This window comes from Bactrocera tryoni, chromosome 3 (genome assembly GCF_016617805.1).
Source record: "Bactrocera tryoni isolate S06 chromosome 3, CSIRO_BtryS06_freeze2, whole genome shotgun sequence".
NCBI classification, from domain to species: Eukaryota; Metazoa; Arthropoda; class Insecta; order Diptera; family Tephritidae; genus Bactrocera; species Bactrocera tryoni.
In genome coordinates, this window is record NC_052501.1 from 23976016 (window position 1) to 23988543 (window position 12528).

Here is a 12528-nt window from a genome sequence, read left to right on the forward strand (position 1 = left end):
CAGCAGCACGGCGAAGCAAGCGTTTCGCAAGAGCAAGGCTAGCGGCGTAGCGCGGTGCGGTTAGCTAGCGGTAGGTTTAAGCTTTTTTTCAGCTTGGCTGTCTGCGAAGAATGTGTCAGCGTTCGATATTTTGCGCGGGTGCCGAGGCGTTGCTTGGGCCATGCACTTGTCCGTTGGCACGAAGCTCCGATTAAGCGCACCTCAATCGAGCAAATGCAACAGAATGCCGCAAAAGCCAACAACAACGCAGACAATATGTTGCTGTGCGTTGCTCCGTTTTGTTTTTGCATGTTAAATTTAATTTTTGTAAATTATTATATATATTTTTTCTTTGCGGGCTTTCACTCTTACGCTGCGGCTACCTCGGCGCACAATATCAGCAGCAACAACAACATTACCAGTGTAAGGTGCCCCGAACATAGCGCACTCAACGATCCCGGCGTAAATGAAGTGAACGCATATCCAGTTTAAACTTCACACCTTCTGAAATTTCGCTTCGTTGGTCGCTCACTCGCACTGTGCCGTTCCTCCGCAGCTTGGAGCTCGAAGCTCTGGCCGGCCCGGTGCTTTACTGCTGTTATTGTTGTCGCTGTGCGCATCGGTGCAGTGAAGTGTGCGCTGGTGATCGAAGTTGTTGCAGTGGCAAAGGCAGGTGGTGGTGGTGGCGAAGCGACGCTGTCGGGCGGCGACGGCGGTAACGGTGACGGTGGCACTGGTGTTGTTAGTGGCGGCTATGGTGCAGTGCGGGTGAACACGTTCTGACGCTGGTGTAGAATTTCAAAACCCAAAACTTACTTGACTGACCGACCGATCATTCTAGCAGACAGCAACAACAACTATAGCAATAACAACAACAGCAGCGGCAGTGCCGGCAACAGCATGGGGTTTGTGTGTGACGCTGGTGTCGTTTCGTCGCTGTCGTGGGAGCTCTCTCATATGTAAAACAATGCATATTTGCACAACGTATTACCTTTCCTCGTTCACTTTCACACTTTTAGTGGGAATGAATTTACGGTTTACCTGTGTTGTGTAGTGTTTTTAATTTAGTCAAACATCACATATTCCATACAACTAATATACTCGTATGTGAATATGTTTGGGTATTTTCGGGCATAGTGCAACAGAATTACTGACTTTCTAGAACTAATGCTGCATTTCAGCCAACTTAATGATAATAGTAGTGAATATGGCGCTAAAAGTTTTACAAGACGCTGTGCTTCTCCTTGAAGATGGGGTCAAATAAAAGTTAAGACACCTTCATGGACTTCTTTATGGTCGTAGGCACCGCTTACGTGGTTATAGCCGAGTTTACCACACGCCAATTGGAGAATCCAAGTGTAGCGAGATCCTTTTCTACCTGGTCTTTCCAACGGAGTGAAGGTCTTCCTCTTCCTCTGCCTCCTCACGCCGGGTATTGCGTCGGATCCTCTCAGAGCTGGAGTGTTTTCATCCATATGTACGACATGACCTAGCCAGCGTAGCCGCTGTCTCTTAATTGGCTGAACTATTTCAATGTCATCGTATACCTCGTACAGCTCATCGTTTCATCGACCACAGTATTCACCATTGCCAATGAGCAAAGGACTTTTAATTTTCCGCAGCACCTTTCTCTGGAAACTCCTAACGCTGTCTCATTAGATATTGTAATATAGCAGTAAGTCCCTGGGTAGCCAAAAAACATCCGTTTGAAGAAAAGTTAAAGTGAGAAGGCAAAGCATCCCTCCCCAGGGTTATCCACTGGGTTTGGGACGCGCCATGGAAATAACAACCCCAATGAAAAGTCGAACATGGCTTTGATTGCAATTATTTTAAAACCGAAATAAAAATAACAAACAACTTCTACTTTAATTTAAAGCATTCCTCCGAAAACTGTAGAACCAACTAGAGAGATATGTGACCGAGATGAGGGGGCACTAACTCACACCGGATGAAAAGATATTGTGTTATGTATCTAAAAATGTTCAGGATGATGAGAGGAGCTGAAATTCGAATGACTGTCTGTTCGTCCGTCTGTCTTTAAAACCCAAAAAAAGAGGTTTAATGTACATTTCACCTAAGCCATTCAAGCCATAATAACCAAATTTGCTCAAGACAAATCACTTAAGCGCCCTAACCGGCACATTAAAAATGGATGAAATAGAGCCCACTCCCCATATAACTGTTCATTTAAAAACTATTAAAAATCGCGGTAAATCAGTAAATAAATACGCCAGAGGCATTAAATTTTATAGCTGGGATGATAAGAGATGGCTTTTTGGGAGCCGGAGTCAAGAATGAACATTGGATATGGCACCGCCCACATTTCGGTGAAAAGTCATACCTCAGGTCCTACTCGACCAAATTTCGCATCTATATAATGTTACCTTAAGTTTGTTATATTCCAATGTGAGAACGAGCGAAATCGGACCACAATCACGTCTACTTCTCATCATACATATAACTCAATTTTAAATTCCAATGAGTGTATTGGAATAAAACTTTTGCGGAATACTGCGCTTAAAGTATACCAAAAACTGACCAAAACTTTTCAAGCCCCCTGCAAACGAATATGCGGATCAAAGTTACAATTGCAAATTTTTTATCGAAAATATCGGTCCATCTGTGAAACATATTATGAAAATTCAAAGAGAATCCTTTCCTAATAACAGTAACAAGCATACAGGCATAGCAAAATTGTTTGAATTTCATATTTTTAATAGAAAGATTTCGAAATTCCAGTTGACTTTATACCGCATATACAAGGATTGTCCGGAAAGTAAAAGGTCGATTTTCTTCCTCCATGACTGTACTTCGGAGCCTGCGCTCACCGACTGGACTCAGTACAGATCGTACCTAACTAACGGACAAGCGGCTGGGCAGTTGTCTCCGAGCACCTGGAGAGACAGGACAAACGTAACGTGTATCTGTGAGTGCTGCAAGCCGAAAATGCAGCGTTCGTTAGAGCAGAGGTATGCGATTTAATTCTGTGTGAAACTCGCTAAATCTGCGATAGAGACGTTTGATATGATCAAGCAGACTTATACAGATGTTGCTTTCGCAAGAGAGTTTCGGTGGCAGCAGGCCTTTTGGGAGAGCCGGAAAGAGGTCGCTGATGAAGACCATGCTGGGAGACACTGGACATCAAAAGCATCGCCAACCATGATTTTTTTTTATCCTGGACAAACCATCAACGCCAAGTTTTACGGGGAAGTTGACAAGAGACTCAAATAAAGGGTCAAGAGACTCAAATAAAGGGTCAATCGGCTCCGACAAGACATCGCAGCCGATTGGAAATTGCACCACGACAACGCTCCGGCTCACAACGACTTTCTTGTGAACAGCTACCTAACCAAAGCCGGCATTCCAACGCTTCCGCAAGCCGCCCTACAGCCTAGATGTGGCCCCACTGACTTTGTTTTGTTTTCTTGCTTGAAAAGGCCGATGAAATGTAAGCATTTTGAGACGTCAGATGGGATCCAAGCAGCATGCACCTCGGCTGTGAAGGCTATTACGGAAATTGCCCTCCGTGACGCCTTCAATGCTTGGAAATTGCGCTGGCAGCGCTGCATCGACGCAGAAGGAGCCTATTTTGAAAGTAAGTAGTTAAAGAATTGTGAGTATTGGTTCAATACATTTTTTTTGAAACGACTCAGTCCTATTACTTTCCGGACAATCTCTGTTTCAGCAAAAATCGGTTGAAAACTTGCCCTAAACTTCAAATAACTTACTAATCTTGACCCCGGCTTTTCTCTTGGCAAGTTGCAAGACTTTAACATGTTCGATTGACCGGAACTTAGTCTTTCCTTACCCGTTAGAAAATTTATAACGGGTGATCCAAGTAGAAGTAGTTTTTACAATAGCTTTTTCTGACAGGTAATAAGCATTTCCCATTGAAATGTGTGTTTTCTTTAAAAAAGTATGTAACCTCGAAATGGATCACACTCTATTAAGATCTCATTTACTTAGTATGAATCACTTTTACTATTATTTGCTTAGTTTGCAATAAATTGCACAACTTTTGTTTTGGCATCTCAATTTTTACTGGCGTTACTTGTGGTATTCAAGAACAATGAGACTGCCATGGTCTAACCAATTTGTCTAAACACTCTATTTTACGTTGATTTATGTATATTTATAATAAGTTACTTGTTATGGAATGCTACTTTAAACAACCGTTAACTGAGTAAGGTTGCAAACATGTCACGCACGGCCACGCCACTTGAACTTGACATTTGGTACCATAAATTATCGCACATACTGTCGCTAAGCCAATTATTTAATATAAATATCTGCAAAAAGTATTTATGAAACCAACGCAAGACTACAATGGCTGGCGGTCGCTTGAAATGCAAGTTTATAAATAAATCAGATAAAAATAAAATAAAACTAAAAATAACTGTAATAAATATAGCATTTCACTGCTGGCGCTAGTTAGCCAGTTAAAGCTTGTATGAGAATGAAAATCAAATTGAATAATTAAAATGGAATGCACTTACCAACTTGCAATTGTTGTCGCTGGCAGCAATACCACGCTTGCATACTTAGTTGCATAAGAGCACATTTACATACAAGTATAGTTCAGTAATTTTGCTAATAAGCGCACTTGCAACACACACATACGTATGTATGTACTATATGTTCGTATGTATCCGATCCGCCTTTGTACGCCTCTGTGCCGGCCGTGTCCATGTCAATTCGTTGGCATAAATCATTTTAATGCAAACAGCGCTTAATCGTAGCAGCATGTATACACTACTCTGTATACATATATCAGCAACATGTTGCCAGCAACACACATTCGCACACTCACCTCAGTGGATTTTCATTAATTTATGCCTGCCAACTGGCCAAGTGCAAGCCAAACGTCATCTGTTGACACAGCAGCCGTGACCAAAGTAACACCTTATTTGCGCAACAACAATAACAACATTTGTTGGTGAATTAGCTTGTGCAAGTATTTATTGCCATTTTAGCGCAACTATTTGTAGTTTGGCGTAGAGCGTTGTGTGTGGTGTGCGTGTGTTGTTGTGTGTCGCCGCCGCCGCGTCAGTCAAGGCTGTTATTGGCGCCTTTAACGGCTGTTGGATTTGCTGTTTAATTAAATGTTGCATTAAGTAGTTTTGCTGCAATTAGATAACAGAATTTGTGTGCGGTGTTAGTTGGAATGTGTGAATAATATTTGCGGCTACTGTGCGATAAATCGCTCAAATATGCATAAATAATTAAGTACATCCGATATACCTTTGATATTTATATATTTACATATACATATGTACATAAATAATATATATATATTTTTTTCTTGAAAATCGTGTTGAATTGACCAATCGATTATCTACATACGTGCGTTCCAAAGTAAACAGGACTTTTTGAATTTTTGGCGCCATCTATATATATGTCGACTGGTGCGTTAGAATCTGCTATCTTTATCGATTGTCCAGTGAGAATTTCATGACATTTCATCGATTGGAAGTGAAGTTATTACGTTTTAAGTGTCAGTATGTTTGTGTTATCGGTGCGAAAATGAGCTTCGAACAAGGAGCCAACATTAAATTTTGTTTTAAAATTGGTAAAACTTTTACCGAAACGTTTCAATCGATGAAACAAGTTTATGGCGATGATTGTCTATCCCGTAGCAGAGTGCACGAGTGGTTTCAACGTTTTCGAAGTGGTCGTGGGGACATAAATGACGATCAACATGTGGGCCAATCAAAATCGGTTGTCACCGGAAATTCCATCGAAACAGTGCGTGAATTCATCAAAAATCAGCCGAAATCATCATTGAAATTCATGGAAATGAAATTGAAAATCTTCAAAAAATCGATTTATTGCATTTTGACCGAACATTTGGGCTTACGAAAGGTGTGTGCACGGTTTCTTCCGTACAAATTGACTGACGACCAAAAATTGCTCAGAATCTAACATTCGCAGGACAGCTTGTGACCGATTATTTGACCAAAAATCACAATTTAACCATTAGCCACTCCCCGTATTCACCTGGTATGCCCTGCGACTTCTTCCTTTTCGGAAAAATGCATTTGCCTATGAAAGGAAAGCGCTATGCCGACGTAGAGGGCATCCAAAAGGCTTGCACCGGCATACTGGCGGCCATACCGGCTAACGAGCTAAAACACTCGTTCGATATGCATTTGGACCCTGCAAAAAGCTATATTGAAGCAGAAGGAGACTATTTTGAATAAAATAAATTAATTTTGCAAAAAAACAATTTGTTCTGTTTTTTCTTAAAGGTCCTGTTTACTTTGGAACGCACCTTGCATAATCTACCAAAGATTTAACCATAAATGAAGCTGTGAGAAAAAATCTCATAAGAATTATTAATCTTGATTTTATGCTCAATTCAATTCAATTCACTCATTTGGTTTCAAAATCATCTTAAGTAGTTCATAAATAAGCCTTTCTATGGCACTACCATAACTTCGTGTGTAAAACATTTATTAATTCAAGACTTCGATATAACCCGATTCGTTCTCGAAAATATGATTGCCTTAAAAATATCCCTAACTCGAATTTAAGAGTCTAGGAATTTAAAAATATAATTTGTTCTTTCAAACTTCGATAGCTTGCAATCTCTCTAAAAGAAATCTTCAAAATTCAAGGTATTTTCAAAGCCATTTTAATGTTGTGACAACTCCATGACCTTAGTCTGAACTCAAAACTTGAAACGCGCTTTCCTTGAAACTACTTTTTTCAATGCGGTCGTAACGATGTCTTAAATTCTAATCAGTTCGCTTAATTAGATGAGTATTCTTTAAGTGCCTCTCTATCGTATGAACCATGAAAAACTTTTGTTTTGAAGTATTTTAAGTACATATATCGAGAATAAGTTAAAAAATTGTATTTTTTTTATTTTTTATTTACAGTTTTGTTGGTTTATACGACATAATGACTTTGGACTAATCAAGAATGCGTCACAGTTCGATTTTTGAAATTATCTACTTCAAAAACCGCGTAACTCTATCAAATTTTTATTGATTTTGGTGAATATTTTGGTTCTGACACGCGTTCTTGCTCGACTCGTCCCAACAAAGCTGAATTTTTACCAAAAAGAGGACCGTAAACAGGTCTCCTTGGATATTGAGAATTTGATCGTGCAAATTCCTATCCCACATTCATGGAGAGTATAATAACGGCCGATGAGACATGAATTTATGAGTTTGACATGCAAACAAGTCAACAATCATCGGTTTCCGACAAGGCATCGCAGCCGATTGCCCCACGACAGCGACGCGGCTCACACAGCATTTCTTGTGAACAGCTACCTAACCAAGGCCGGCATCCCAACGCTTCCGCAGATGCCCTACAACCCAGATGTGTCCCCCCACATTTTTTGTTTCCTTGCCTGAAAAGGCCTATGAAAGCAAAGAATTTTGAGACGACAAAAGGGATCCAAGCAGCATGCACCTTGGCTCTCAAGGCTATTAGGAAGAATGCCTTCCGTGACGCCTTCAATGCGTGAAAATCGCGCTGGCAGCGCTGCATCGACGCAGAAGGAACCTATTTTTATACCCTGAACAGGGTATATTAAGTTTGTCACGAATTTTGTAACATCCAGAAGGAAGCGTCGGAGACCCTATAAAGTATGTACATATATAAATGATCAGTATGTCGAGCTGAGTCGATTTAGCCCTGTCCGTCTGTCCGTCCGTCTGTCTGTATATGTATATACGAACTAGTCCCTCAGTTTTTAAGATATCCTTTTGAAATTTTGCAAACGTCATTTTCTCTTCAGGAAGCTGCTCATTTGTCGGAACAGTCGATATCGGACCACTATAACATATAGCTGCCATATAAACTGGACGATCGGAATCAAGTTCTTGTATGGAAAACTTTCACATTTGCCATGTATCTTCACCAAATTTGGTATAGATTATTTTCTAAGGCAACAATGTAATCTCCGAAGAAATTGGACAGATCGGTTAGCTATAGCATATAGCTACCATACAAACTGAACGATCGGAATCAAATGCTGGTATGGAAAACTTTTGCATTTTACAAGATATATTTACGAAATTTAGTATAAATTATTTTCTAAGGCCCCAATGTAATATGTGAAGGGTATATTAGCTTCGGTGCAGCCGAAGTCAACGTTTTTTTTTGTTTTTAAATGTTTTTAAAGAATTGTAAGAATTGGTTCAATAAATTTTTTTAAATCAATCAGTCCTATTACTTTCCGGACAAAGCCTGTATACATCTGTGCCAAATGTCACATCAAAATAATCATTATTGTTTACTATACGCTTGTCTTTCTGCAGTGCATAAGGTGTTTTTGATTGGTACAAATTATTCCAAAAGGGTCAAGAACACGTTGATGACGAACCACGTCCAGGACGGCCATCAACAGCAACTGATGATCAACCCGTCAATAAAATAAAGGTATAGGTGCTTAAGAATCAACGATTGACAGTCAGAGATTTTAATGGCATCGTTGGAATATCGGAAGGATCAGTAAAAACCATTTTGAAGGAACATTTGGGCCTAAGAGAAGTGAAAATACCGTTGGTTCCAAAATCGCTCAATTTTTTTGAAAAATATCGCCGCGTTAAGGTCTGTGAAACAATGTTTCTCGACTACCAGGATATCATGAAACATACAAGGTCTGTCGCAAAAGAAACAGAACTTTTTAAATATAACTGTTTCTGGTGGCGCCACCTATTGATGGGTATATGAAATAAAAAGTTCGATCTCTTGTTGACATTTCGTAAAAATTTTAAGACAATTGGATAACTACAATCGATGTTATCGATCAAAAAGTGACAGCAGCTTTTGGTCGTCGGTCGTAAAATGCATTTTGAACAAAGAGCAAATATTAAATTTTGTTTTAAACTTGGGAAAACGTTTACTGAAACATATCAAATGATGAAAAAAGTTTATGGTGATCAGTGCCTATCCCAAAGTAATGTGCATGAGTGGTTCACGATCAGAAGAAGCCGAAAAAAAGTGATTTTTACCTATTTGGAAAACTTCATTTGCCTGGTTTCAGGATATTTCAGCTATCCAAAAGGCGATTTTTTTAACAGTCCTGTTTCTTTTGCGACAGACCTTGTATTATTATAGGCGATGAATCTTGGATCTATGCTTACGACTTGGAAACAGACGATCGATCAACCGAGTATCGTGGTAAAGGTGAGCCGAGCACGAAAAACCCTCGTCAAACCAAGTCAAAAATCAAGTATATGTTAATAGTTTTCTTCGATTATGCATCGCCGCATACTGCATTGATTCTTGGAGGGTTTTTGATCAAATTTTCAACGGTGCCGCAACCACTTATTCGCCTTATTTAGCTCCGTGTAACTTCTGGCTATTCAGCAAACTCAAACGACCGCTTCGGGGAAACCGTTTTCAGTCAATTGAAGAAACGTGAATCGCTACGCGCATTGAAGGCTATTCCGGATATTTACTTTAACAACTGCTTCGAGCATTGAAAAAACGTTGGCACAAATGTATTACCGTCGAGGGGGATAACATTTTGAAGAATAAATAACGAATTTTAAAATTATGCACAAAGTCTTGCTATTTTTTTTGCTCATATTGGTATGTATGTACATACCATATTACTGATATTGAATGAGTGTATTGAGCTGAAAATAATATAAATAAAAATTCCAGTTTTTACCAAATTTCCATATCAGAAGTTCGAATCACAGTCAATCGCGTTCATTTTCAAAACAATGCATATATTTAATAATTCAACAATTTAGCTCAATTACACTAAATCAATCAGAGGTGATTATATTATTTTGTGCGTGTGCGACTGACTGCTATTATTGACAAAGTTTTCGTTTCGCATAGCTTGATACTCGATCACTTCAAAATGGCAAGGTTGCTGATACAACACATTTTATTTATAAATTTCGCGCTTTTCGGATATGTGGTTGGTACATTTGCACTTTTGTTTTCAATATATTTATATATATAAAGTTTTACGCTTTTCAAGCACCCGACAGTTATGCCCACCAATCTGGAATGTGATTTTAATAGAGAAGTTTGCGATCCCTCCAAATGCCTGTTGCAGCAGGGACGTGGAAAATTTAAATACCTAACTGCAGCCTGTAACTTTATAAAGCCAGTGAAAGCTTTATTGGTAAGGGCATATATATATAGATCATAAATCGGTACTTGTACTTCATTTATTCACAGATAGATATTGAGTTATTGCGCCGCAACAAATTGGGTAATTACGAAAGCCTGAATATGCGGGCATCCGTAGATGTTTGTAAGTGGGAAATGGTTAAAGGTGGCAATGTCGCTATCAATAATATCATGGCAGTGAGCTTGCGCAGATTAAGCAGCACAAAGTGTCCACTACAGGTTCGTATGCCAGAACTACGTTTTCATTTTTGTTTTGTTTACTACTAACTTATTCCAATTTACCAGGGTAACATGAATGTAACGCGTATGCCATTATGGCTTTTCATAGTGGAAGGTTTTCTTCCTGATGCTGAATATAAAATGTTCGTTAGAACACACAATGATGCTATGTCAGTATTAAATTTGAATCTTTCCTTTAGTGTCGCTTCGGCGAAAAATCGAAAATAAAAGTGTAAACTAGTTACCGCTTACATAAGGTGATTCATTTAATTATACCTAAGGTGATTATTATAGAGAAATACAGTTTTTTAATACGGTTACTAAGCGGTTATCATGTTTCAGGCGCATCAGCCGTCTCTTCGGGTGTTGAAAAACGTTGAGTTCTTAATTTATTTTTTTTCGTGCGGGAATAAAGAGAAGTCATTCGGTACCAAGTCAGGACTTTACGAAGGATACCTCATCAGATCGATGTTTTGAGTGTTCAAAAATGCAGGTGTTTCAGTCGATGTGTGAGAGCATTTCTCTTGATCGATAGAACCTATTTTGGAGCGATTGAAAAATTGTGTGGGATCCAAAGTGAACAATTTTTTTTAAGACAAATGTTCATGCAATATTGAAATCCATAAATAGTATGCTGATGCCACTAACGCCTATAATTGTTTCAATCTCACAATAGGTCACATGACAGGCATGACGAACGATCTGATTCTGAACGACCCTCGAGAAATTCGTCTTGGAGCGATCTACGACCTCGATTGAATTCAACATACCATAGATAAATATTGGTGTTTGATGAAGCTTCATCGCCAAAAATTGTTTTAAGTTCTCGATACACTGTTGAAAGTCGTAAAAAATAATCGCGGGAAAATGTTCGCGCTTTAATTCTATTTTGTGACCGAAATGAATATTTGAAGTATTTGTAAACAACACAAATGTCGCTAGTAAATCAAAATGTTCTGAATTTGTATAACATCAAAAAGCACCAAACTTCACAAAAAAGTTGTGAATTGCCAAAATGCAATACTCGGGTTGCCGAAACCGGAAATTTAAACGGCAGCCTACGTATTTGTCCGGTAAAAAAAACAAGAATTATGCATTTAAATAGGGCCTGAAAGCTTATCGATATACCAGGTTGCACAATAAGTTCTGTCGTTCGATAAGAGAGGACGTTGCTACCAGCCCAAAATTTTTTTTGTTTTGTTGGTACACTCTTCATATGAACGTATGTAAAGCTTCATTTCAATATGTCAACTCCTTCTTTGTTTACAAGCCATTTAGTGTCGCCGTGTCACAGTATTTTTTTGCAATGGAAAAAACTGAATATTGTGCAGTGGTGAAATTCTTATTTTTGGAAGGTGTAGCACCTATCGAAATTCTCAAATGAATGTTAAAAAAGTATAATAATTGTTCACCTACAATTAGAACAGTGAAAGATGGGTTGCTGAATTTAAACGTGGTCGTGAAGACGATTCAGGTGAAGGACGTCCGAAAAGCGCAACAACATCAGAAATCATAGACAAAATACAGGATATGGTTTTAGAAGATCGTCTATTGACTGAGAGAGATTTAGTAGAAGCTCTACACATCTCATTAGGCAGTGTGAGCCATATTTTAAATAAAATTTCGGGTTTTAGAAAGCTGTGTGCGCAATGGGTGCCACATTCGCTAACAATGGAACAAAAACATATTCGAATGCGACTTTCTCAGCAACATTTGGTGTGTTTTAAAAAGGAGAAAGTGGATTTTGTGCATCGATTCATCACTATAGATGAGACTTGGGTTTATCACCATGATCCTAAATTAAAACAAGAGGCTAAAGAGTAGTGTAAACCTGGTTGTTCGGCTTCGAAACGAGTTCGTTTCCGGAAATCAGCTAAGAAAGTTATGACATCAATTTTTTGGGATGCGAGAGAAATTTTGTTTTGTGGATTACTTGCAAACTGGTAAAACAATTAATTCTGAATATTATTGCAAACTTTTGGACTAGTTCATGGAAAAAATTCGTGAAAAAAGATCCGGTTTGCAGAAGAAAAAATTTTTTTTCATCAGGACAATACACGGTGTCACAAGAGCATTTTGACAATGGCTAAAATCCATGAATTAAAGTTCGAATTCACCAAATTTGGTCCCCAGCGACTTCTATTTGTTTCCAGAACTCAAAAAATTTATGCGCGGCAAGCGTTTTTCATCAAATGAAGAGGTCAAAACGGCTGTTGAAGC

General features: G+C 38.8%; 2 protein-coding genes across 3 annotated transcripts in view; one reads left to right on the top strand and one right to left on the bottom strand.

The window, feature by feature from the left end:
• Positions 1 to 4899: 4899 nt before the first annotated feature.
• Positions 4900 to 12528, bottom strand: part of LOC120770406 (peptidyl-prolyl cis-trans isomerase-like 3) — a 104479-nt gene continuing 96850 nt past the window's right edge. The window contains exon 6 of the transcript XR_005704931.1: positions 4900 to 5102. The gene's annotated coding sequence lies outside the window, so the exon portion shown is untranslated. The remainder of the gene's footprint in view (positions 5103 to 12528) is intronic.
• LOC120770405 lies at positions 9806 to 10543 on the top strand. 2 transcript variants are annotated; one of them, XM_040097839.1, is made up of 4 exons: positions 9806 to 9871; positions 9935 to 10081; positions 10138 to 10308; positions 10375 to 10543. In XM_040097839.1, the coding sequence occupies exons 1-4, from the start codon at positions 9812 to 9814 to the stop codon at positions 10534 to 10536; spliced, it is 540 nt and encodes a 179-aa protein (XP_039953773.1). In that variant the 5' UTR covers positions 9806 to 9811; the 3' UTR covers positions 10537 to 10543. The 2 variants fall into 2 exon arrangements, with proteins under 2 accessions (XP_039953773.1, XP_039953774.1); XM_040097840.1 differs by having other exon boundaries at positions 9827 to 9871; positions 9919 to 10081.